The 27,084-nt window shown below is 35.9% G+C and overlaps 1 protein-coding gene across 3 annotated transcripts in view; it reads left to right on the top strand.

Moving 5' to 3' along the window:
- SMAD2 (SMAD family member 2) overlaps nucleotides 1-24,465 on the top strand; it is a 77,321-nt gene extending 52,856 nt beyond the window's left edge. For all 3 annotated transcript variants that reach the window (XM_045849834.1, XM_045849832.1, XM_045849833.1), the window contains 9 exons: nucleotides 4,462-4,551; nucleotides 5,555-5,748; nucleotides 6,795-6,929; nucleotides 9,682-9,756; nucleotides 14,989-15,042; nucleotides 16,223-16,435; nucleotides 19,171-19,308; nucleotides 19,506-19,650; nucleotides 23,755-24,465. In XM_045849834.1, the coding sequence (XP_045705790.1) occupies nucleotides 4,462-4,551; nucleotides 5,555-5,748; nucleotides 6,795-6,929; nucleotides 9,682-9,756; nucleotides 14,989-15,042; nucleotides 16,223-16,435; nucleotides 19,171-19,308; nucleotides 19,506-19,650; nucleotides 23,755-23,878 (1,168 nt within the window). In that variant the 3' untranslated portion in view covers nucleotides 23,879-24,465. The remainder of the gene's footprint in view (nucleotides 1-4,461; nucleotides 4,552-5,554; nucleotides 5,749-6,794; nucleotides 6,930-9,681; nucleotides 9,757-14,988; nucleotides 15,043-16,222; nucleotides 16,436-19,170; nucleotides 19,309-19,505; nucleotides 19,651-23,754) is intronic.
- Nucleotides 24,466-27,084: the final 2,619 nt, after the last annotated feature.

Below are 27,084 nucleotides of genomic sequence, written 5' to 3'. Positions count from 1 at the left end.
TAATATTCAAATATTTGGGACTTTTCTAAGTATCTTTCAATCATTGGTTTCTAATTTATCTTGTGTTCGAAGAACACAATATAAGATTTCAAAATTTTAAAACTAATTGCCCTTTTTAAATGGCTTCAGCATGTGGTCTCTCTCGTTCTTTAAATGTTTCTGTGTGTGTGCTTGAAGAGGATTCTGTAAGTATCAGTTAGATCAAGGTAGTTGATAATAGTATGCAGCTCTTCTGTGACATAGTTTTTAAATTTTTGTAGTCGAGCTGTCCATGGTTTTTAAATTGGTTGTTACTGAGATTACTCTGCTGGTTGTTCATTTCTTCCTTTAGATCTGTCAGCCGTTACTTAATGTTATTTAAAACTATTTTTAGATCCATACAGGATTGTTCATGTTTTCTGATGAATCTCTGACAGTTATCCCGGTTTTTTTCTTTCTGAGGTTTGATACTGTGTTTTATTAAACTTACTGCTCGCATGAACTGTGTATTTCCATTCTTATATTTTCAGCTTATCTATGTGTCATATTTAGAGTGCATCTTCTTTTGGTAGACATTTTGCATCTTGTATTCTTTCTGTGACAAGTCTCTGCCTCTAATTAGAGTACATAGTGTACAGTGTGTAATATCAGTGCGGTTGGATTCACACCTGAGTCTTCATTATCATCTGTTTTTTGTTTTCTCCTTTGAGGTTAATTAGTTTTTAGTATTTCATTTTAATTTTCTTTTCTTGGGGTGGGGGTGAGAGGTTGCTTTTCCCACCACAATATGTATCCTTAGCTTTGCAACAGTGTAGTTGTTTTTAACACCTCCTGTTGCTTCTCCTGCTGTTAATTCATTACATCCACATACTTTTTAGAGTTACAATTTTTGCTGTACTTGGTCATCTCTGAGCTTTTGTAGAAATTGAGAGAAAAAGAATATCATTCTTTACATTTACTTATATGTCTATACTTTCTAGTTCTTGTAATTTTTCCTGTGATTTAATATTTCCATCTGTTGTCATTTCTCTTTATCGTGAAGAAATTTTCTTCGTGCAATGTCTGCTAGAAACGAATCCTCTTAGTTTTTGTTTATCTGAACATGTTTTTGACTTCTTTTATGAGGATTTTTTTGTTGGGTACAGATTTTAGGTTGAGTTTTCTTTTTCCTCTCAGCTCTTTAAAGATGTTCTCTTGCCTTCTGGCTTCCATTGTTCCTGATGAGAAATTGTTATCCACATGTTCACGGATGATTATGCTCTGGCTAAGGGGTGACATTTTCCTGTTGTTTCTTCATATATTGGTGGTTTTATAGTGGATTTTGGGGATAAAACCTTGTAGAGACTAAATTCTGTTATCTTCCTCTACTAAAGAGTGTTGATAGTTTTGGGTGGCCTCAAAACCCAAAGGGTTCACCTCTGATGTAAGCAACAGCTGAGATCTCAGCTGTGCTCTTTCTGACTTTCAAGTGCTGGTTCTCAGCAGGCCTCCACCTTCTCTCCCGCATGTGTAATTGAGGGTCAGTCAAGGATCTGGATAGAGTTCACGCTAGTATATTGATGTTTTTCCTCCTATTGCTCCCTTCCTTACAGGATTTTCCCGTAATTTTTCCAGCCCTCTTTCAATTCCACTCTGCTTCTGCTGGTCAGTAAAACTGCAGTTTTCTGCTAAGGTCTAATTACCCTGCCCAGCGTAGACTGTGGGGTGCCCGTTGGTCTGCGGAGCCACATCAACGCAGCTCTCGTCCAGTACATTTCCTCTCTTAGACTGACTTCGATTTTTATCTGTTTTTGGTCTCCACTGTTTTCAGGTAGTTGATGGTGTTATATTTTCAAAAAGCTGATTTTATTATGTTCAAAGGGTGTCATTTTTGTCCAAAGAAAGTTTTGCCTATTTGAGGCTACTCTACAGGCAGAACCTCTGTTCTGTTTTGCTTGAGTGTTCTTTTGCTAATTGCACAATGTTTTCATTATTAAGGATTTATAATGTGTTTCAGAGTTTGTTAGGTCCATTCTCTACTCTTCTTTATCAGTTTTCCTAGTCATTCTTGTTTATCTTGGTATGTTATTTCTAGAATAATTTTGTCAGGGTTAAAATTTAATTTTTCAAAAATTAAGATTGTATCAAATACATAAATTTGGCAGAATTGATGTCACTATGGTGTCTTATTTTTCTTTGCTCAGTTTACTGTGTTATTTTTGGTAATAATTAAAATGTTTATTTGTGTAGTTTTGACACAGTTACAGTTATTTGTAGGTGCTTTGTATATTTTGTTATAAATGGATTCTTTTTTTAAAATACGTTTTCTTATATAAGCAAGCAAAAACTGTACTAACTAGAAACATTTTTTTTTAAATGAACCATCCAATTTTGTGAGAGAGAATATTGTAATCGTGGATAGAACTGAGACTTAAATATACCCTAGGTTGGCAGTTGGAAAGTGTCTGAGTTGGAGTTGGGATTTAGGTCTGTCTGCCTCTAGATTGGTTGCATGTTTTTAACAACTACTGTTTATTGTTCTCTCTTTCAAAGCTTGAATGAAGCACAACTTAACCTCTTCATGCTCTATTTTAGATTCTGGTTCTTGTGTCTGTCCTAGAGTTATTGGACTGAAATGTCCAGTCTCATAAGAGCAGAATAGCCTCTCTTTTTTAAAAGATTTTATTTATTTATTTTTAGAGAGAGGGGAAGGGAAGGAGAAAGAAGGAATGAAACATCAGTGTGTGGTTGCCTCCTGTGCCCCTGCTGCTGGGGGCCTGGTCAGCAACCCAGGCATGTGCCCTGACTGGGAATCTAACCAGTGACCCTTTGGTTTGCTGGCCAGCACTCAGTCCACTGAACCACACCAGCCAGGGCCAGAATAGCCTCTTGATCTATTCTTTTGTTAATCACTTTTTGTGAATTATCTTTCAAGAAAGAAGAATAAAGTTGTATACTATTCCTTCTGAGGTTTTAAATTCAGAGTCATAAGACTCTAGAGTTTAATTGATTTTATTGTGATTTTAAAGTACATGATGTGATAAGGTTCCAGTAGCTATTTGATAAAAGTACCATTTTTAATGATTTTTTAGTTAGTACTCCTGGGGGGGGGGGAGAAAAAAGGTCTAAATTATCTCCCACTCTTTTTCTGACTTGCAGTTGGGGAAATGAAAGGTAGACCTCTGTAGCATAAAAAGCTCGAGAATCTGTAAAATTCTTCAAGGTGCTGGAAAGTGTCTGAAAATGCATTTTAAAGAACTGTGCAGTATTACTGTTACTAGAGCCCCAAAGCATGACATGAGATGCTTCCGCTTCCCAGTGGCAGTGCAGGAGGCCCCCAGTGCAAGAGGCCATGTAGCACAGAAGCCTGGGACCCACTCGATGGAGGGTGCTGCCCAGCCACAGGAAGACAGTACTTTTTACCACTGCGTTTTGAAATGTTGATTGAGTTAAGTTTACTCATTAGCAGTGTGTATATCTGGAATTCAATCATTAATTTGATTTGATTTTCAAAAGTTGTTTTGAAATTTTTTTTCTCCTCCTCGAAATTTTGAGGGTTTTGTAGTATGTAAGAAATGAAATCGAGTTGCATTAGTTAGCTTTTTTGACTCAGATTTTTAAAAGTAAAACTTAGGACCTGAGATACCTTGGCAGTTGAGTTCCACTGCAGACTGCCTTTAAGCTCCTCTTCTTCCCTCCTCCCACAGATGAGAAGTTAAAATGAAGTAGTGGCAGGGCAAACGGGGAGAATTATCTCTGGACTGCCCAGGTTCTGGAAGGATTTGCGGGAGAAAAATTTTGAGTTCTTTCTGGTGTCTGTCTTTCAGGAGTACTGATCTTAAAAAAATACTAGATATAGCAAATTTTTCATATGCATACTGTCTTTTAAGAATTTGGTGCTTTCACATACCTTACAGTCCTCATAGAAATTTCTTAAAACTTTTAAGGCGGTATGCTATATTAGAATGAGTTTGAAATCTTCTACCTTGTCCTTGGTACTGATAAAAAGAACAATAATTTCTATAAAACTGAGTATGTGTCTCAAACAAATCTTAACTGTGGATATATGTCTGTTTTAATTGAAAGTTTTCCTATATTAAAAATAACAGTTGACATTTGCGTTTAGGTGTTTTCTTTTAAAAAAAAAACTGGGTTATAAAATGAAGCACTGTTAGGTTAATGGCATAGGTTTTAGATCTTTTGTTGTGAGTAAAGGAAATTGGAAAGGGCGTTATAGGTATAACTTCACTAAGCTAGAGAGCATTGGTGTTCACATTTTAAAAACATAATCATAACTTATCTGGAGTCACATGTTCCATTTTATTGGCTTCCTTCATATAGAAAATATAGAAACCTGCACTAAATGCAGAGAAAAAGTGAAGCACTGTATATTTTCTGGGTGAAGGAAGTATTCTGTACATTTTTCATGTTTTACATCATGGTATTTTGAATAACCATGCTTCCATGTTCACATCAATTTTTTGTTTTTCAATTTATGCACAGCACTTGCTCTGAAATTTGGGGACTGAGTACACCAAATACGATAGATCAGTGGGATACAACAGGCCTTTACAGCTTCTCTGAACAAACCAGGTGAATATTCTGCCCTCTGTTGAATCCTAGCAATCTTGTGGGAGGGTGGGGGTGTTTTGGAAGACCTATAGTGGGTTGCTTAGTATAATTTTGCCTAGGATGTTACCTTAATGTAAAAATAAGGCATGGCATTTAAAATACCTGCTTGCCAGTATTAAAAGTATATTAAATGTTTGAGCTAAAATTTTGATCAATGAAATTCTAATTTCTAATCTTTCAATTATTGCATCCCCTAAAGAATAGGAACTTTGATCATTATATTCTCATTTTAGTTTGAGATCTGTTGTTGGCCTAATTTTTCAATAGATACATAACCAAGTTTGGTAAATTTCTTGTTATCATCTAAATCTCATCTGTATACTAATAATACATGGTTGATTACTGAACACAATTAACACAAGGCTAACTTGTTTTTTATGTTTTTTTAATCACCTCATTCTCTTTTTGAGCACATTGGTATTTGTCCATTTCATCTTACCATGTTCATCACCATCTGCATTTATGTGTGAGTTACAGAAATACATGTCAGTACTCAACACAATCACAACTGGGTAATGAATTGCATTAGTTTAAGTGAGTTTTATATCATTGTTGGTATTTATCATTCTTCACAGTAGTTCCTTTTTTGATAATTTAGTCACCTACAGAATTAATGCCCCTAAAAGAATCCCTGAATAAGAGTTTGATTTACTAAAGATAAAAGTTGACAGTTTTTCAAGTGCACTTATATGATACTCTTAAAAATCTATTTTTTCCAAAATGGTTAGCCATTCACTGACACTTGAGTCATTTGTGTGGCATGTTTTTAAGAATCATCTGCTAGAGCTGCTGTTTACTTTTATGTCAGATCCATTAAATAGTACATTTTTCTTCCTTGTACTCACTAAAACTAACTGTCTATCATTCCTTTCTTTATGCTTTTATTTAACTAATTTAGTCCTGTTCACTATTCCTGCTTTTTTAAACCTCCCACCTTTCTTTTCCCCTTGCTTTGTCCCAATAGGTCTCTTGATGGTCGTCTTCAGGTATCTCACCGGAAAGGGCTGCCGCATGTTATATATTGCCGGTTATGGCGCTGGCCTGATCTCCACAGTCATCATGAACTCAAAGCAATTGAAAACTGCGAATATGCTTTTAATCTTAAAAAGGACGAAGTATGTGTTAACCCTTACCACTACCAGAGAGTTGAGACACCAGGTAAGAAAACGATTAAAAATAAATAAATACATACATAAATAAATAAATGCTTGGACTTAAGTATATTAGGTACTCTTATACCTAATTGACCCAAGAAAATTTCAGTGTAAAATTCTAAATAAACTTTACCTTAAATTCAGTATAGTATTTGGTGGTCATTAAAAATAGTTTTTAAGCCCTGGCTGGTGTAGCTCAATGGATTGACTGCAGTCTGCGAACCAAAGTGTCGCAGGTTCGATTCCCAGTCAGGGTACATGCCTGGGTTGCAGGCCATGACCCCCAGCAACCGCACATTGATGTTTCTCTCTTTCTCTCTTACTCCCTCCCTTCCCTCTCTAATAAATAAATAAATAGAGTTTTTAAATTTTTAAAATATTTTTTGGAAAGTATATCTTAGTGGGAAGGATAATTTCTTGAGATAGCATACTATTTCACCTCAAAGTACACATGCAGGAAATTCTAATCCACAAATTCATTCAGCTTAGAGGTAAACTGATAAATATGTTTACCTGTCTGCTGCATTAACTGTTTTTACTCATTTTGCTCTCTGAGTGTTTGGTTGTTGGGTTTTTTTTCCCCCTCAATACTTTAATGACATCATTCCTATGTAAGCAGTTCAGTAAAACTCATAAGAAGACTTTATGTTTACTTAGCTTTGTACTTGAAACTTTTCAGGACTATGGCTGTATTTTTAGAAGATACCTTAAATATGATTTTACAGATCTTTTCCCAGCTCTTCAAATGGGAGTTTTTGAACTTTCATGGGAATATAATATTACCAGGATCACCTTGTACTCAAAAGTACAAAATAAATTGGATCTTGAAGTTTTAGATTGTGAACTATATAAGTTAAAATTATAATCAGATTTGTCAATTTCTTAATAACTTGTATAATACCAAATGGGTGGGCCCTAAATTTAAAGAATTAAGCAGGCTACTTTTTAAAAAAAAATTGTGAAAACTTTTAATAAAGGTCTTGGCCTCCTACCTATTGCTTCTTGCCATTAACTTGGATTATTTATTTATTTTTTTTTTTTACTTTTTAGTTCTGCCTCCTGTATTAGTGCCACGGCACACTGAGATCCTAACAGAACTGCCACCTCTGGATGATTATACTCACTCCATTCCAGAAAACACTAATTTCCCAGCGGGGATTGAGCCACAGAGTAATTATATCCCAGGTATTTTTTGCCATCTGAATCTCCTAAAAATTGGGATAGGTACAAATTTTATTCATAAACATTTAAGTATTAGTAAACTTTTTCAACCTAGTGGTTTGACTCTTTAAAAAATGCTTTTTGGATTTTAAATAGAGAAGTATGATCTGTTGGGTGATTATTTTGTCAAGTATATAAACCTAGTACTTGAAACACTTCTGTCTGGAGAAAAGTTTTACTTCATATTTCATTTTCTTTTGCAGTGGCTTTTATCAAAGTACTCTGAGAAGCAGAAAAGAAAAGATCTTAGTAAGTTTGTCTTAGTTGTTGAAGCTAAGAGAGATGTAGAATGTAAGCAAAATAAATGATACAGGAAAAAGTATTCCTGAAACAAATGTAATGAAAAATTGACCAGATGATTGCTTTCATAGACAATGCATAAGAAAAACATAAGGTTTCTGTAGGAGATAAAGTATTTTAGTTCTGTAGATACAGCAATACCTATGTTGTACTGAAAATTAGAAAACCTCTATTTTAGTTCTTTTTCATCTGGGTCTCAGTAACTCTAATTATTTCATTACGTGATCCAGCAACATATGCCATGACATGATACAGGAGCCTCCTCACCCCTTTAATTTTCACTGATTTTAGGAAAACAACCAATGTTTTCTTACTTTTCTGTCCCCCGCCCCCTTTTAAAACAGGAACCAAAGGTATAGTATTAGGATGAGGATTGAGCTATACCTTGGATTTTTTGGTGTTAATTTTTTTCTCCTTTTGTGTAATATCCCTGTATCCCACTCTTACACAATTGAAATATGTAAAGAACTTAGAGTTTTAAGTGCATAAAAAGATATTTCTTGCATGTGTCTCATCATGGAAATAATACCAAAGAAGTATTCATTGAAGACAATTTTTAAAATATAAGGATTTTTCAAAATAGCTAATTTTAGAGTTAGAAAGTGTCTTCTAATTGCTTTAATGTTCATTTTCTTTGCTTACTATTTTATTGCGAAAGGAATTCAGGGCTGCTTTTTGGATTGCTAGGAAACGAACTTTTTGAGAAGTTCGGAAGTAGCGCACAGAGTGGAATGCAGTGTGAGGGCTGGGATGAGGCGGGAAGCAGGGCTAACGCATTTCCTAGGGGGAGAGTTGTGGCGTGAGGAAGGGAGGCATTTCAGGTCTTTGAAGAGGGTCTGATGTAGTAGCAGTGCTAGGAAACTGAGGTGTAAGTACGCATCTTGTAAGATCATCTACCCAGTACTTATTTGGAAGGATGTTAATCAGAATGCTTAGTAGCTTTCACATGTGGAGATGCTTGAACTTGCTTTTCCTTTATTTTTTAGATTTGGGTATTTTACAAAGTAGAAAATCCAAAGTGGATCGTACCTATTTGCTCTTTTGGATAGTGGGGTTTACCCCGCTCTGACAGCAGAATCTGAGGGTTTACTTTTCATTCCACTTCAAAAGAAATTTTAACATTTTCTCCAAAATGCTAATAGTTTTATTACTGTTTTATAGGTACATAATAGTGAGAAAAATAAAAGAGGATAAAGTACATAAAAATTCATTTTTTCCTACTTAGATCTCTGAGACATGGTGGTTAGACTGGTAAAACTTGGCTCTGTTTGATTTTATCAGCTTTAACCTTTGAAATAGTGATATGTATTACTCTTATTTTAATGTTTTTTGTTGTTTGAACATATGAAGGCAGGTACATTATTTTATTCTTAGAATTTCAGTATTAAAAATTTGGGGGTACTGACAAGTGAAAGGTTTGATATTAAGAAGTTAAAATTTGTATTTAGCTTGTTGAAGGAAGATTAAAGGGTTAATGAAGAAAACCTTTAGCCCACATATTTTCTCTCCTCCTTTTGGTAATTACAAAATTTTTTTATGTGTATGTATTTGAATTGCTTAAAACTGTCCAGCAATGTAAATAATTGAACTGTTGATAATCATTTAAACTTATTTCTTGTTCTCAAAATTATAATTGATAGAATTGTATAAATGTTTTTATTTTCATGAAGCTCTTTCAGGTATTCAGATGCTTCCTAAGTAAATATTTTGTTCATAAAACATGTCAGAAATGACACACTAGAATCTTACTTATTTTCAGGAAGTGTTTTACCTCGGTTTTGTGCTGTAGTCTGTATTTGAATTTAATTTATTGCTTTAATACTCAGGACTTAATGGTTAGAAATCTCTGGGGAAATACACTTTTTGGGTAGAATTCAAGCTAGACCAGTCCTGAACTATATTATCATATTTTGCCCTGTAAAATTTAGCGAAAGATGTAAGCCTGTATTACTTTGTAATCTGAAACTGTTCATGTCTGGATGGGGGTGGGGGAATCCTTTAATTATCTAGGTACTCATCATGTGGCCATTAGTTAAAAAAAAAAAAAAAGACCCAAAACATTGTAGCTATTAATGTCTTTGAAGCATACTGATCCAGAACTGAGGCATCTTTAAAGTTATATTTTTGGCTCTTGCCCCAGAAAATATACATATGAAAATGAGCCAGATATGTAAATAATAGCTGGGAAAATATGCCCAGAGAGCTCAATTGTATTTCAAGTAGGCTTTAAGGATTTACCTGCAAGATTTGGAGCAGAACCTGAATCCTAAGCTCTCAGTATCCAATACTGCTTTCATAATGATGTTATATAACATTTATATTTGTTATTTGGAGCAATTCGTTGGTTATTTTTGGTAGCTAGGAGAAAAGGTGAGATTAAATTGTAACTGTACTTGATTTTTCTAAACTTCTGTAGAAACGCCACCTCCTGGATACATCAGTGAAGATGGAGAAACAAGTGATCAACAGTTGAACCAAAGTATGGATACAGGTAAAAAATATCTTTCAAAATCTCTCAGTAATTAGATAAACATTTTTTGCCTTATTTGAAACTCATATGAGTTACTTATAACTCTTAAATTTAGAGCACTTGGGATACATCAAAAAATATTTTATCTTGACTTGATTATATTTGAACAATCCACAGCCCCTGTTGTCCATGAAAGTTAGCATATGCTGCTCAGCAGAGTGAGTGGTAGAACATTCTTTTGGGGTAGAGTAAATGAAAATTGAGGACACTCAGACACTTTTCTTTTTAGGTATTCTGTGCTTCTGTTGAAAAGTTTTAGTTATCCCATGAATAAATGTCATTGTGATGAAAAACCATAATTAATTAGCCTAATAACAGATTTTCAGAGGACTTGGGAGGGAAGGAATGGAGCCTAGCTTTTCAGTGCTCTTTTAGCAAAAGAGTGAGTTCTGAATTATAGTGGATTGTTTACCAAAAATATATCTTGTGCCTGACCTAATTGAGTGAATTTCTAATATTTGGGTATTGATTCCAAAACAGTGGAGAAAAGTTTTACCATATAATAAATATTACATCATATCTTTAAAATAGTTATATAATAATGTGTAATTCACCAGAATTGATAGGTTGCTGGTGAAATAGCCATGATGTCATTATAATTGTCTGTTTTGATCCATTACAACCTGTATCATAAGGATTGAACACCTTAATATTATGTACAACCTGACAAATTATATCATTACTATTCTACAGTTTATAGTAGAGCACTCTGCAGTTACGATAATCTAAGTTATTTTTAAATGAATTAACACTGGTGGTGGGCATGCTTTTATAGTAATTCTGTTGTTTACATCCCTCCATTATTTAGACTTCCAAATAAGAAAGCTTCTGCTATAGTTTATCATAGCTGTTTAGAGTAGTAGATAACCAAGAAAGATAGATGATCTAATGATTTTTGGAAATAACATGTTGTATATCTTAATGCAGATATCTTACTGCAAATGATATTTGGCTTTCCAAATATGTCTTTCTAATTATATCTGTATATTGAAGAACTGTATCCCTGAATCAACTATGTTTTTGTTTGCCCCATGATGGACAGCTGCTACTATACATTTAAAAGTGAATGCCAGCCCTGGTCTGGTGGCTCAGTTGGTTGGAGCATCACCCCATGCGGCAAAAGGTTCCGAGTTCGATTTTTGGTCAGGGCACATTCCCAGGCTGCAGGTTCCATCTCCATTCGAGCACATGTGGGAGGCAACCAATTGGTGTTTTTCTCTCGCATTCTAACATTGATGTTCTCCCCCCCCCCCATATCAATAAGCAGGTCCTTAGGTGAGGATTAAAAAAAATAAAAATACATAAAAGTGAATGCCATGAAAAGATGCTCAGCATCGGTAGTCATGAGGGAAATGCAAGTGAAAACCAATGACATACCACTTTGCACCTGCTGGAATGGTTGTAATCAAAAAAGGGCAATAACAAGTGTTGATGAGTTTATGGGGAAGTTAGAGTCTTCATATGCTGCTGGTGGGAGTATAAAATGGCTCACTTGCTTAGGAAACTTAAAATATTGAAAAATATAACCTAGCAATTTCACTTCTAGATATATGCCCCAGAAAATTGAAAACTAAATTTGTATACATCCATGCTAAACTTGTATACAATTGTTGATGTAAAAGAGGAAACAACCCAATTATATATCAGATGATGAATGGATAAATTAAATTAGGTATGTCCATACATTGGAATATTACTCAGTCATATAATGGAATGAAGTACTGATCTGTGGTACAACATGGATGAACCTTGAAAGCGTTATGGTAAGTGAAAGAAGCCAGACACAGAGGCCATGAGGATTCCATTGAGTACACAGATGCCTGAATCGTGGCGAGAGCAATAAGATGAATAAACAGTAGTCCTTCCATATCCTCAGGTAGTATGTTGCAAGACCCCAGTGGATGCCTGAAACTATGGATGGTACGGAACCCTATATATTACTATTTTTTACATACCTATGATTAATTTAGAGGTTAGACACAGGAAGAGATTAACAGCAATAATTATAAAGTGGAACAGTTATAGCAATTGGCTGTAGTAAGAGTATAATCTAAGTTATACTTCTTTAATTTAGTGAATGTGAGCTCTCTTCAGAATATCTTACTATACTCACCTTTTCACATAAAGGAAGCATTTTGCAGCTTCTCTTTGACATAGCTGAATTGCCAGCATTGCTTTTCTTGTGTTGAGGGCCATTTTGAACACCAGCCCTGCAAAACCACAACATTCCATCTGAGAATCCAGGTGGCTAGTAAGTGACTGATGGGCGGGTAGTGTATACAGTGTCGATGTGCTGGGCCGAGGGACGGTTTATGTCTGCAGGTGACAAACTGCGGGACGTGAAACCTTGAATGAAGGGAGTATTTCACATACTTAGTTACCGTTCTGCTCTTCGTTCTTTGCTGTGGACACTTGTCCACTTGTGTTAACACCATTTGTTGGAGACTTTTCTTTCCCTGTTGCTTTACCTTGGCTTCTTTGGTGAAAATCAAGTGATACTGTAAATGTGGGTCTAACTTCCGGTCTAAACTCTTTATCTGATAATTCCAGTATTTGGTTCATGTGTAGGTCTGCTGCTGTTGACTATTAGCTCTTGATTATGAGAGTTTTTTTTCCTTCAATGCATTCTTGTGTTTGTTTTTTTAAAATCCAATGCTGGGTATTGTGTATAAGGTAATACTAGAGAGTAACAGAACTTGTATACAAAGATACATGCATGAGGATTTCTTTAGATGTTTTAGCTACAAGTAACAGAAACCACTGATTCAAACTAGCTAAATAGGATATTTTTTACTTCTCGTAACAGGAAGTTCCAAACTTTAGTAGCAGCATGCATATATGAATAATTAATAGGTTAATTATCAGTTCACCTGCATGCATTTTAGAAAATGTTTCTAAAAACTTCTGTAGCTAGTAAATTGTTAGCTTACTTTAACTTTTTAAAAATTTGTATGTGGTTATAACGAACCTTTCTTTTTGCAATCTGTAATTCCTTTTATCACATCTGATTGAACTCCAATTAGTCTAAGTTAATGAACTGTAATTACTGGTCATTTCTGATAAGTATTTAATAGAAGAGTAAATGGTTAAAAATGAAAAATGGGGCAGTTTCCTCCATGTCTAATAGTGGCTTTGTTTATTTTATAACAGCTTCAGGAAACAGCAGTGAGTTTTAGTTCATTGTTCTAAATATATTTTGACCTTTCTTAGTTGTACCTATTGGGACTTGCCAACATAGTTTTCAAAATGAGGAACACAACAAGAAAAAAACGTAAATTAATTTTGTTATGGAAGACTTTTCTGTCTCCTAAAAAGTAATTATTTGTTCTCTATTTTTGATATATCTGTTTTGTCTGAGGGTTCACACTTCACTTATATTCCCTGGAGTTTCATGTTATGGTTCCACTGGTGTGGGAAGGAGAGGGAGGGGCACAGGGGGTCTGGCCTGTCTTGGTCTACATTTATGCCATTGCTGTAAATGTGACACCTGGGCGCTGTAGGTCATGCTCTTTTAGATAACTTTTCCAAAATATTGAGAATGATGATCAGAAAACAAAGTTTATAATTATATATGATTATTTAACAAATTCACAACAAATATATCTAAATGTAGTTGCATGGAATTGAGTGGTCTCATTTTTTTTTCCTGTGTCTGTTGGTGTGCCTTCTTTTTCTTATTTTGTGTATCTGTGCCCCCTCCCCCGTATTTTCTTGATTAGATTTAGCCTGTTTACTGAAACTGGAACACATGAGTAATTTTCTAAGACAATATAACTTACCAGACTGACTCCAGAAAATAGAGCTATCTTAAGTCAATTTTCGTGGAAGAAGTAGAGAAATGTCTTAAACCCTAAAAAATTCTTAACTGCAAACAATTTCACACAGAAATTTTACCAAACTGTGAGGAATGTGTTATTAAAATGCTATTAAAACTGTTACAGAACATAGGAAAGATGTATAGCTTCTAGATTGTCTTTATGAAATAGCATGACATTGCACTCACAGTGTTAATCTACAGACTGGTATTGCTTGAGAATTTTGATGCAAAAATCCTAAATAAGCAGTGTTACCTCTCTCATCGTCAAAGCCAGCATTATACTCAATGCGAAAAAACTAGAAATATTCCCTTAAAGTTAAGACAGAGTATCCACTGTCACCACTGTTTTATCAAAGTGTGACACACACCAAAATGACTGATACATTTCGTTACATAAAAGGTTTTTTTATTATTTAATCAGAATTAGGATTAAGAGTCATAAGATAGATAACCGAATATCTGAAACTCATACCATGAAAGGACTCCTATCTGTAATACATAGAGAGCCTTCTATAGATTAGTGAGAAAAGTGATTAATACCACAGTAGAAAAATGAACAAAAGAGCAGACTATTCACAGAAAGGAAATGCATTGTCAGCAAGTGTAAAGCTACTCAATATCGTGTATAAGAGGAACACAGATTAAAACAGTGCTTGTTAAGAGCATGTACTCACCTCTTAATGCATGAGCATCCCCTCGCCATTCATTGTTACTGGGAATGCAAACCAGTACACATTCTATAGATGACAATTTTGGCAAAAATCTATCAAAATTACAGAACCACAGCCCTTTGACCTGGCAGTTTCTCTTTTAAGAGCCTATTCTTATCCTTCAGATATGACTGAAAGTATGCAAATGTCCAAGATTAGTCATTGCAATCTTGGTTCTTAAAGAAGAGATTGAAAATAGCCTGTGTGTTCATCCATATGGGATCATAATATACCATAATGTACTGTTATGCAGCTGATAATATAGATAAGTAATTAATAAGGAAACTTATCAACATCTGTGGTAGAATAAGCAATGTAATAACAAACTTCAGAGCTGTGCTACCATTTGTACATTACAAACAGGGCACACAGAACATAAAACACTTGCTTATGTGGTTCGTAGAATATTTCTGGAAAGATACATTGGGTGCCTTTGGGAAGGAGAAGTCTGGCTAGAAGCCAGGGCTGTTTTATATTCTTTTTTACCTTTTATGTATTGAAGCCTCCAAAATTATACTCACATAAAGTAGCTGTATATTTTTAATTCTTGGGATGTAAATTATCTGTGTATAATTTGTGACAATTACAACCAGTTTTTTTATTATTTGGTCATAAGTTCTGGAAATAGGTTCACATCTATTTTTAAATTGATTCCTTTTATTTTAGGATCTCCAGCAGAACTATCTCCTACTACTCTTTCCCCTGTTAATCATAGTTTGGGTAAGTTGCAAACACTTTTCCACCACTGTTTTTATACCATATCACTTAAATATTCTTTCTGGTCATTATTTTATCTATACATGAGAAAAAACTCAAATAGCCAAGTGATTGTTCAAATTAGTGCTTTTAAAAAATAATGGTGATGTGCCTCAATATTACTAAACCTCTTTTCTACTGGCACATAGTATAAGAAACTAATAATATGTTTATTCATAGAAATCATATTCTTTACTCAAGGTAAATTTTATGACCTATTATGACTAGGTTTCTGCAGGTATGTTTTTTAATGATATATTTTACGAGAGCAGTTATTAATAGGAGGTATGTGTGTAAATATGTATACACATCACAGACGTGTGTGTGGTTTAGAGTGCTGTGTGTATGTGTGCGAGCTACTGTGTGTGTGTGTTTATAGACATTCTGTAGTTTATTCTTGGCCTTCATTTTGCTCTGCTCTTTCACAATTTCTCTTCCGTTGACACATTTGAAATTTATTCTACATAATGGTCAGTTTTTTAAATGATATTTTCCTTTAATGGATTATGATGAAAATTATGGACGTTATATGTATGTGATCGTAGTTTTCCAGTGGAGTATATAGGTTCCTCGGATCCCATATTCTCTTTCCCCTTGCACATGCTTTATATTTATACTTTGTTTCTTACCTGTGTGGGGATTTTATATATTTGTAACCAAGGTAACCCCTGAGAATTTGATGTTAAAATCCACAAATGTCAAAAATGTCATTTTACATCCTATTATTATAGTTTTTCCTCTTGTGGCTGTTGACTCACTGATTTTTGCTCCAGTTTTATTCCACTTTATGCTACCAAAAATTAGCTTTATTATGCAAATTGATTTACTTTATCTATGGTAGTTTTCTGTTTGAATGGAAACTAGTGTAAAATTACTAGGAGAACAACTGAATCTCCATGAAGTCGGTTAAAAAAAAAGATCTGAAGATTGGATGACTTAATGAGATGGAGGAAATTGAAAAATTTGAAAATCTGTATGATTCATGAAAATTGGAATTCATGATGTAGATGTTAGGTCTCCTTCCTGAGCTGTTGCCAGGGTAGGCTGGCGTAGAGCATGTAAAGATGATAATATTCAGTCTATTCTTGGCTTGAACTATTCATACAACATTTCTCGCTCTTGTGGATTTGGTTTTTCCCCCCAGATTTGCAGCCAGTCACTTACTCAGAACCTGCGTTTTGGTGTTCAATAGCCTATTATGAATTAAACCAGAGGGTTGGAGAGACCTTCCATGCATCACAACCCTCGCTCACTGTAGACGGCTTCACAGACCCATCAAATTCAGAGAGGTTCTGCTTAGGTTTACTCTCCAACGTCAACCGAAATGCTACAGTTGAAATGACAAGAAGACACATAGGTATGTTTTTTCTCTTGTGTGAAAAACCAATGCCATATACTCATAATGTGAGCATTATGTGGTTTACCACATCAAGAGATTGTGTGCAGGAGAGCCTGCCTTCTCTCAGTTTAAGTGTGCAGCCTCATTTCTTTTCATAGATGCTGTTGATCCTTTCATCTGCAAACTCTTCTCTTCAGCTTCTCTTTAACTGGCACTGGGAGGTCCTTCGATAAATAGGTGTTAAAATGACTTGACTTTGCTGAGTCTCTACAAGTCATAAAATTGTCACTTTCAGATTTTAGGGTTTTATTGTCAACAAATGATGAGGGTTTTTTTTTTCTAGTTTGTTTGCATCTCCTTTTTGTTCCCTTCTTCAATGACTTTATACATTAAATCTCAGTATTAATCTAAAGCAAGATATCTAAAACAAGAGTTGTCATTTAATGAAGTTCAAAAAATAATTCAGGGATCTCAAAAATGTGGCAGTCCCAACAGCCTTTCAGCAAGTTCGGAAGGAGAAAACTAGTTTCATGATGGTGTTAGGGTGCTGTTTTCCTTTTCTGCTCCCGTTCTGTCACATACACAGTGAAGTATTCAGAGGCTGGATGGCATATGATCTTGCAAGACATGATATGAAGTGTAGAGAATCCAACTCTCTTCTGTTAAGTCAGACATTAAAGAGATTTGCAAAAATACATTGCTACTCTTCTCACTTTTTCTTTTCTTTTTTTTCCCTTTGGAAAAGAGTTCTTTTTCATAAAAATGTTATTTATGTTGCTGTGTAGTGGGTTTATTTGATTTTTAAATGAATTAATTTTTTGAATCTCAGTTTTAATATCTAGTATGGTAAGTTTTCATAGATGTAATTCACATAAATGAAAACTCCTGGGGTCTTCAGAATTTTGTTTGACTGAGGTAGGAAAATATTTGAGCACCATTGGTGTAACTGAACATAGTTCTTATCACCTTAAAGTAACTTCCTTTAACATAGTTTTCTTCTGTTTCCATTTAATGAACCATCACCTCCTCCTGATAAATATCAGTGACCTGATAAATAATGCTGGTCACTGAAGAGTGAGTGTGACACCGCGAATGTGAGGGATGTAAGAGGTCTGTTGGCTCCATGTGGGATTTCTCAAATCTTGCTCGATTTATACATTTTGCATAGTCTTGTTAGGGTACCAGGGTGTCTTGTAGGTGAGGAAGGCTTCTGTATCTCCACCCTACTTTAGCTAAAATGGTTGTTTTTTTCTGTGTTTTAATTGGGGTTCTGCATAAAAATTTAACAGATTTCCTCTACCATATTCATTTCTGCAGAGTTGTAGACTGCCGTAATTATTGGATCAAAAGAATATAGCCTGAAAAAAAACTCTACTTTTTAGACTTACCAGTAATATTTTCCTGATGGTCAAGTACATGATTATTCTAACATTTTCATAATGGTCAAGTATGTGATTTTTTAAAAAACAAATCTTCTGTAGTCCTAAGAGAACAGGGCACCAGATTTTGTATTTATGTAGTAAATTTGGCTTGTTGGTACTTTTATTACAGTATTTTGCCATGTATAATACACACTTTTTAGCCCAAGTTTTTGAGGGAAAAATAAGAATATGTATTATACATGGATAGTACTAATTCCTTATCTATATAAGTGTTTTTAATTCTCTTATTTATGCTTATGTGTTAAAAGTGTAACTCTAGAAAGCAATAATGATATCCATATGCAAAATAACACTCTGGAATATCATAATCAATTTTGTTTCTAAATATAGATAAATTAAAAATTGAACTAAAAAATTAAAATGAATTTTTTTCCCGATACTTTGTGCCAAAAACATGAGTGTGCAGTATACATGGGAGCTCATTATACATGGCATACATATTTCTTTTTTTACTGTGTAACATACTACCAAACATTTACCAGCCTGAAACAACACATCTCTCAGTTTCCGTGGGTCAAAACTCCAGGCATGGCTTAGGCGTCTCCTCAGGGTCTCATGGGGAAATCATGGTGTCATCTGAGCTACCTTCTCATCTGGAGCTGCAGGTCCTTGTCCAGCCATATGATTGTTGCAGAGTTTACATCCCTGAAGTTGTTTTACTGAGGTACTCATTTCCTGCAGACTGTCAGCTGGAGGCTGCTGTCAGAATCTAGAGTCCACCTGCATTTCTTGCCAGGCGGCCCCCTCCGTCTTCATAGGGAGCACTGGGGAGTCTCCTGTGTTGACTGGCTCTCACTCTTGAATCACTTTCATGGGGGACAGCCCGGCACCTCGTCAGTGGCATCCCCTGACTAGGTCAAGCCCAACAAAGATAATCTCCCTTTCTCTAACCTCTCGATGATTTTTATTACCTTTTTTCTTAACTTTAGTGGGATCTTTAAGGAAATACTATTTATTATAATGAAGGCATATTTCTCTGAGCATTAGTTAATTCCTTCAAAATTAACTCAACTTCTTTTACTTATTTTAAACTATGTAATTTGTATGAAACTTTATTTTACTCTCCACGTACTTTTCTACATTGTTTAAATATTTTTGATAAGCATGTATTACTTTTACAAATCAATAAAAATCATTGTTAAAATACTTAGGAAAATATACAGTGGTATGTTTCAGAGTTAGACTTCAGAAAAGCATAATTGTGGAAAGTATCTAAATACCTTATGTTAGTATTTCTCCAAGAAGACTCTTCCAAAGTCATGCTGAAATAGTAAATGTTATAAAACTAATCCCATATGTATTTTGTTTCAGGAAGAGGAGTACGCTTATATTACATAGGTGGGGAAGTTTTTGCTGAGTGCCTAAGTGATAGTGCAATCTTTGTGCAGAGCCCCAATTGTAATCAGAGATACGGCTGGCACCCTGCAACAGTGTGTAAAATTCCACCAGGTATGGGTACAACAATGTACATAAACCTATCATATCAACTTGCTGAGCTTTTCTACTTACTATTAATTTGGGGAGTCAGGAGATGATTTGCATGCTTCTGTTCTAGTATCTGTAGCCCTTTTCAGATTATTTTCTTATGGTAATACTGCTTTTACACAATTTTTTTCTTTTTTGTTTTATTTTTTTTTCAATCATAGGCTGTAATCTGAAGATCTTCAACAACCAGGAATTTGCTGCTCTTCTGGCTCAGTCTGTTAATCAGGGTTTTGAAGCCGTGTATCAGCTAACTAGAATGTGCACCATAAGAATGAGTTTTGTGAAAGGGTGGGGAGCAGAATACCGGTATGGAATATATACTTAACTCTTAAATTTCCATAATGTAATTCTTTTTTCTCCCATCCTTTGCATATTCTGGAGTTCACTTGTATTTGTTTTCATTGAGGTTATGGAGTCAACAGATCTTTATGTGTAATTACAAAAGAAAGTTGAAGACCTAGATTGAAAATATTGCAAATTCTTGTGCTGGCATTGTAGAAGATAGAATTGAAACATGTATAGACGTGGACTGTAAAATAATACCTACAGATTGTTCGATAGCATAAAAGGGGTATATTGGAAGGATTGTGTCATTTCCAGGAAGGAGAGCTGTCTTCACTGGGGCTCAGTGAAAGCTTCTGGTAGAGAATGTAGAGATCACGTAGATTCTAAAAGGCGTGTAGTATTTTAGTAGTCATGGCTATGAGAGTATGGCACATGATGATTCTGGCAGTAAAACAGCAGTTCAGTTTGCCCAGAGTATAGAAAATACAGAAGAATAAAGCTAAACAAGTAAGCTGAGACCATTTGAATATAAGATTAAGAAGTGGAACTTTATTCAGTAGTAGAAGGGGTACTTGTTGGGTGCCAGGAAATAAGCTGTGTTTTAAATGCAGTATCTTGTGCCTTTCAGCACTGCTAAGAATTCTGTTACTGTTCTTTTTTTATAAGTTGCAGTCTTCTTAAATAAAAAAATGGTTCAGGCTAATACTTACTTGGAAATACGCTTAGAAGAGATTTGATAATTTGCTCAAGGACACATTGTAAGTGGTGGAAAGCTCTTGTAAGTGGTGTAAGACTTGAGGAAAGCTCTCCTTGACTCTTACCTTCTTCTCTAAAGATAGTGGTAACAGTTACATAATTGAGCTTTACAAAAGCAGATTTGTCGTCAGGGGTAAGATAGATTACTCAAGCTTGGATTCCACATCAAAGAAAAGGAGGACTTCCTCAGTGTGTTCAAGAATAGAATCATAAATAAAATACTCAAATCTTTCTCCTACTTATATTGCTTACTCTTTGAATGCCTACTTCAGAAGACATTCATATAGTGTAGCAATAGTTTTCCTGTTTTATTCCTCAACTTGGGCCCTTCTTCAGAATTTATTTCATTTCATTTGGGCTTGATTTCTGATCATAAACAAGCAGTGTGAGGTATATGATTTTTGAGGTAGTGAGATTTGAGGTCTGCTGGTTGAGTACTTTCATAAATATACATTGTTATGTATTTTTATCCTAGAATGAAGACTTCTCACTGTTTTGCCCGTGTTATATTAGTAGAATAATTCATTTTCTACTGATTGTGCTATAGTTCAGTTTGTTTCCAGGGGTGCCCAGCCTTTCGGCATTTCTGCCACACTGGAAGAAGAGAAGTTGTCTTAGGCTACTTAAATACATTGTGACACATGATCACAAAAAATTCTCATGTTTTAGGTAAATTTGTGATTTTGTGTTGGGCTGCATTCACAGCTATCCTGGGACATATGTGGCCTGGGATGCACGTGACCTGGGCCATGAGTTGGAGACCCCTGCTAATCATTTGCTTTTTGAAATGTGACACCTCTAAAGTCTGCTGAGGTTTCTTTTCCTTTGTATTTGAAGTGACTTGAGTTGATATTAAAATTAGATTCCAGTAGCAACTATCTGATAATCAAGTTTTTAGGTCAGACCTTTAGTTTTCCCTTCAAATGATTAGAATGTTGCAGAACATGGTAGAAATGCAGTTGAATTAAATGTGGACTGAACAGGTGAGGGAGAATTCCATGTTTATCTTATATAGGTCTTCTGCTAAGAGCAGTTTTAATTTGTAGAGAGAGATAGTGCTCTTCATTTACTGTGGACTCGGCCATTCTTTCACCCACAGATAATTTAAAATCTGTAATTATGAGAAGCAGTAATATATAGTATGGTTTTATTGGTGTGGAGTCAGGTGTATCTACTTTGGATAATTAAGAAGTTTCCTTGAACATTTATAGATTAAAATAACTTAAAATACTCATGTCTCTGAACTGTCCTTTTATCCTTAATGACACTGGAGCTGAGGAGGTAGATGTAATGGTTGGATTTCTGAAACTGTCAGTATTTCTCCATTTCTTTAATGCCAGCTCGATTCCCAGCATAAAAGTCAGGAACATAGTGAAAAGGAAATACAGATGTGTAAAGAGTTCGTATTTTATTGAGAAACGAGCGAACCAGCACTGGAGTAACTGATCAGGTAGTGGGATGGATAGTGCCTGGGTGCAACTTTGTGCCCAACCCTTAAACGCACTTCTGCCCTTCGGTGACCTGGATGAAGAATTACTCATGAAGGTTACACTAATGTAGTGATAAAATGATAGGATTGAAAACAAACTGGGAAATATCCAGAATTCAGCAAGCGGCAAAATCAAAGAGATTTTGGCAAAATTACTGCCAAACACCTGATTCAAGGGAGAGATGAAAAGCAGGACTGTGTGAAGGACACAGTGCAGACAGCAGAGGGGAAAATGAGATGCAAATGAGAAGGGTCAGTCTTGCCTGGACCTCGTGGACAACACAAGGCAACTTGCAGAGTGTGCCCAAGCATAGGAGAATACAGAGGGTCTACATCAAAGCAAGGCAGTGAGTCTGTGCGGATCAGATTTGGGACCGTTAAGTTCCGTGTGTCATGCTTCAGTGATGATCATATATCAAAATGTCTTTGTGTCTTAGACCCTGAGACAAGGATTCAGGTGCAAAGAGTTTGTTCAGGAAATGGAAGAAACACTGGTAAGGAAGGAGGAAGTAGGGAAGTGAGGTAGGAGAGGGAAGGCAGCCAATATCATTATTAATCCATCTAATAGGGTACAAGGCTCATTAGCTTTTTCCCTTAGGAAAACTTAGGAAAATGGTAGAGAACATACGGAATGATCCCACCCAAAAGGAAAGGAAACTGGGCATTTAAATGCCAGTTCCTGTGTTGTTGCGTGAGGGCTGCTCCTGGGGATGTTAAAAGTCCTGGCACTCTGGTCTGCTGCGTCTCTGGACAGAGCTCAGAAGTTCTCAGGAGGCAGATAAGTGCAGACATCTGCAGGTGGGGGATGTCTAGAGAACACTGAAAAATCTGAAGTTTATAATGGGGTACTGACACCTCTGATCCAAAAAACTGCATCCGTTGAAATATAGTTTTAAATCATGTGAATATATGTTGCTTGGAGGTGGAGTGTGATAATGGCCTTTTCTTATGTGTGAAGGGCTGTCATGCTGAAGAAACAAGTAGATTTACTGACTTACTGTATATTAAATAAAACAGAACTAAAATCAGTACATAGAAGTGACAGGATGTCATTGAACAGTTGCCCTTTTTGTTGAATTACTAAGGGTGTTTTATAAAAGTCTGCATGATGTTGCCGAAAGGGATGCTGTTGGCTTTGGGAAAGTTGGACTACAGCTCTGAGCATTCTGTGAGAAGCCTAGGTTAGAATTTTGTTTTAGTATTCTTTTTCTTTTTTACGATTTTTAATTTATTTATTTATTTTTAGAGAAGGGAGGGAGGGAGATACAGAGAGAGAAACATCAATGTGCGGTTGCTGGGGGTTATGGCCTGCAACCCAGGCATGTACCCTGGCTGGGAATCGAACCTGCAACACTTTGGTTCGCAGCCCGCGCTCAATCCACTGAGCTACACCAGCCAGGGCTGTTTTAGTATTTTTTAAATTTGAACTCTCTTCCATTTAGACTTCATTTGGTATTTGAATATCTTCTATTCTTCGGTTGATAAATAAGTAGGTAACTATATATTCCCGTTAGCATAGGACAGTCCTGGTTTGCATCTCTTGGCCCTGGCATAATTATTAGTAGTGACTACATTCTCTTGTAAAGGTATCCCATTTTGGATGGTAAATAGTAAGATCACCCTACTAATTATAATTTGAGGGTAGAATAATGTTTTTTATAAATCTCTTTCAAAGAAAAAAATTCTTGGAAATACTTTGGTAGGCTTTGAGGATGAAGCCGTTTTCAAAATAATTAGATATCCAAACTTAACACTTGTTCAACAGAATTTAGGTTTCAGTATATGCAGCCTTTTACTTCATCTAAATTCTTAGTGCATCTAGCTGAACATAGTCATGTTCTTTTAATTTCATAATTATTTTCTTGTATTCTTTTAAACAGAAGGCAGACAGTAACGAGCACTCCTTGCTGGATTGAACTTCATCTGAATGGACCTCTACAGTGGTTGGACAAAGTACTAACTCAGATGGGATCCCCTTCAGTGCGTTGCTCAAGCATGTCATAAAGCTTTGTCACCAATCAAGTCCCATCAAAAGACTTAATGTAACAGCTCTTCTGTCATAGTATTTGTGTGTGGTCCCCATGGACTGTTTATATCCAAAAATTCAAGCGAGAAAACAGCACTTGAGGTCTCATCAATTAAAGCACCTTGTGGAATCAGTTTCCTATGTTCAAATATTAGATGGGAAATTTAGTGTCTAGAAATACCCTCCCATAAAGGAGGAAGAGAAGATTTTAAAGACTTACTGATGTCTTCTTGGGCATAACATTGAATGTCCCGAAGGTTTATTAATAACAGTAGTAGTTACGTGTACAGGTAATGTATCATGATGCAGTATCACAGTATTGTGCTGTTTATACCCATTTTTAGTTTGCATAAATTAGGCGTGTGTGCTGCTTCTTGATTTAGGCAAGCCTTTATAAAGTTACAGTACCTAATCTGTTATTCCCATTTCTCCGTTATTTTTGTGTGTCTTTTTTAATATATAATATATATCGAGATTTTCAAATTATCATTTAGAAGCAGAATTCCCTTGTAGAAAAACTAATTTTTCTGCCTTTTACCAAAAATAAACTCTTGGGGGAAGGAAAGTGGATTAACTTTTGAAATCCTTGATCTTAATGTGTTTGGTGGGTCTTAAACATTTATTCTTGATGATTTGTTTGTTTACTGCTAAATCTCATCTAAAGAAGCCTTGCAGAAAATCTTTCCAAACCTTACCTCCATTCCTACTTATGTCTTGATACCAAAACAGCATAGCGTGACATCCATTGCCAATAATGGTCGCACTGATACTGCCAGCACCAGCCACTTCTGGGCCACAGGAAGAGTTCGTATGGAGTAAGCCGCTGTGTCTTACACCACATTTCAACAGATAATACTTGACTCGTGTGCCCTAGCAGTCCATTGGTTTGTCCTTGCACCTCATAAAAGACGCGCGGTGGCAGTTTAATTATTTTCAGGGATATGCTACAATTATTTCAGTGTGTTTTTCCCTTTCTTAAAGCCAATCTGTAGATGTAAACACTTTTTTAAAAAGATATTTTAAAATATTTCAAAGCAGACCTAGTGTCCTTTGATTTTTCACTTGTTTTAGTTAGATTGTTTTATGAGCGGACCTTTTATAAATGTAATTGCTCCTGCAGAATGCCTAGAAAAGTGATGCTGAGGTATGATCAACAGATAAAGGCCATCTGTTTCTAAAGTATGTTGTATTCAATTTATAAAATCTCTTCATTTTACATAATTATTAATCTAGAATTTTAAAAGTTTGGAGAGACGCAGTTTAGCAACTGTTTTTAGCTGATAATTACCTACAATTTGAGCTGTTCTTAACCAATCTTGATTATACGGTTGACTGTTAGAACCAACCACACGTTGTGCTCTGCAGTGAGCGGCAAGTCCAGAGGCTCTGCCGGTCGTCCGTTCAGCACCAAGTGGTTCCTGGGTCTGATGTGAAGTCGTTGCTGTTTAACACTGCTTGTTTGTCTCCCGTAGAAATGACAAACCACCACTCCGGGTTTCCTTCTCGTAAATTTTTATACTTTTGAAGATACATATCTTAGGTACTTGTTCTTGAAACCATATTCACCTGTCTCTGCAGGTGTCATTTTCGATATTTTCTGTATTTGATGGTTTTCTGTTAGGTATTCCTCATTTTCCAGTATTGTATGTACCTGTATGTGTTACTGTAAACATCTAAATTTTTTAATTCATTCAAATATTTATTGTTTACTGCTATATGTGCCAGAAACTTTTCTAGCTTTTGGGTAAACGTGCACAAGTCAGATGCGGTCCCCTCCTTTGCTGAGACAGCAGTTACTATAACCCTCACTCAGCATCCTTGTCCATGAAGGAAATCAGTCAGATGGAGCGTAATAGAGGGAAAGCTTCTCTACGGAAGTGATGGTTGAGTTAACGCTTGGCATGAGAAAGGAGCAAGCTGCGTGGAGAGCCTGGCGAAGAGAACAGAATCCAATGCAAAGGCTCATGATCAGATGTTAATACTTCATATAAACACCTCTGTACAGATCCAAACTTGAGGATCAGAATGGTTCTACAATTTATAATAGTTGAAGGTGGCCTTATTTGTGACAGACTGCTTCCTTTGTCATTTTCAATAACATTTCTTCTTCCTCAAGCCCTTGCTGTAAAGTTTGTCATGCATACCACCTGCTCAGCACCATTTAACCACTTCTTTAAATCTGCCTTGGGCAAGTTTGCACCGTCACAGCGTCTGGCTGCTCGCTTCCAGACTTCCTGTTGCCCACTAATTATGGCTTCTACAGTGCGTCTTGTGATTTGAGTAAGTGTCCCAGTTATTACCACTGTCAGATCTGCTGGAGATAACCAGGGGAGCCTCTGCCTTTTGCAGGTGTTTACTTACTTGAGAACTTGGGAACAGTTTTGGGGGCAGAGAACAACTGTGAAACTGGCGGAAGGTCCTTACTCTCGCATTGATAGGTTGAGTGAAGCAGGGCCAACTACAGCACGCCAGTAGTGGGTCGCAGCTCCACGGTTACGGCGTGTTCTCTTGTGCAGCGTGGAGCTGGGACTCTGCTCTCAGGAAGCACCTGTTGTATTGAGCAGCTCTGCCTGTTGGGCAGTGGCTTTCATGGTGTGACTATATTTGTGTGAATGTATTTGATGGTCATGGTCATGTTTGCTTTTAAAATTTTTTTTAACTTATAAATTATTTCTTTCTGGAATTTCCCAACCGTGGTTGAGCAGCGGTAACTGAAACCATAGAAAGCAAAACAGCGGGTCATGGGTGACCACTGTTGTTAACAGAAAGGCAAAATCAGCTCATTTTACAGTAGATACAGATGTTTTTAACAGCACCTCCCCAGAGTTTCTTTGAAGATGTTGTATCCAAAAAGCACTTCTTTTCTTCACGTTCAGGTAGTCCCCCAAATATACAGCTGTCTCCTGGGCTGTTCACAATTTAAATTTCTTGGAAGTATTTTAACAAAAGAGCATCAACAGTTCCCAAGTAATAGCCCCAACCAGCAAATTTTTCCGTATTTGTTTTTTAATGCAATGTTGATTTTGCATTGTGTTTTGTCTGTAGTGGCCTATTAATGTTGACCCTTCCCTTTTTATCCCCTCTATAGCGCTTTTCATTCTTCTGAGTGATGAGATCTCTGTTAAAGCTTGTCCTTATTTAATTAACAACATTATCCTTTCACAGTGCTAGTAATTTCCTCAGC

The sequence above is a fragment of the Phyllostomus hastatus genome, unplaced genomic scaffold (genome assembly GCF_019186645.2).
Source record: "Phyllostomus hastatus isolate PE091 unplaced genomic scaffold, TTU_PhHast_1.1 phas_contig_80, whole genome shotgun sequence".
Taxonomy (NCBI): domain Eukaryota; kingdom Metazoa; phylum Chordata; class Mammalia; order Chiroptera; family Phyllostomidae; genus Phyllostomus; species Phyllostomus hastatus.
This window is presented reverse-complemented; position numbering and strand designations above follow the sequence as displayed.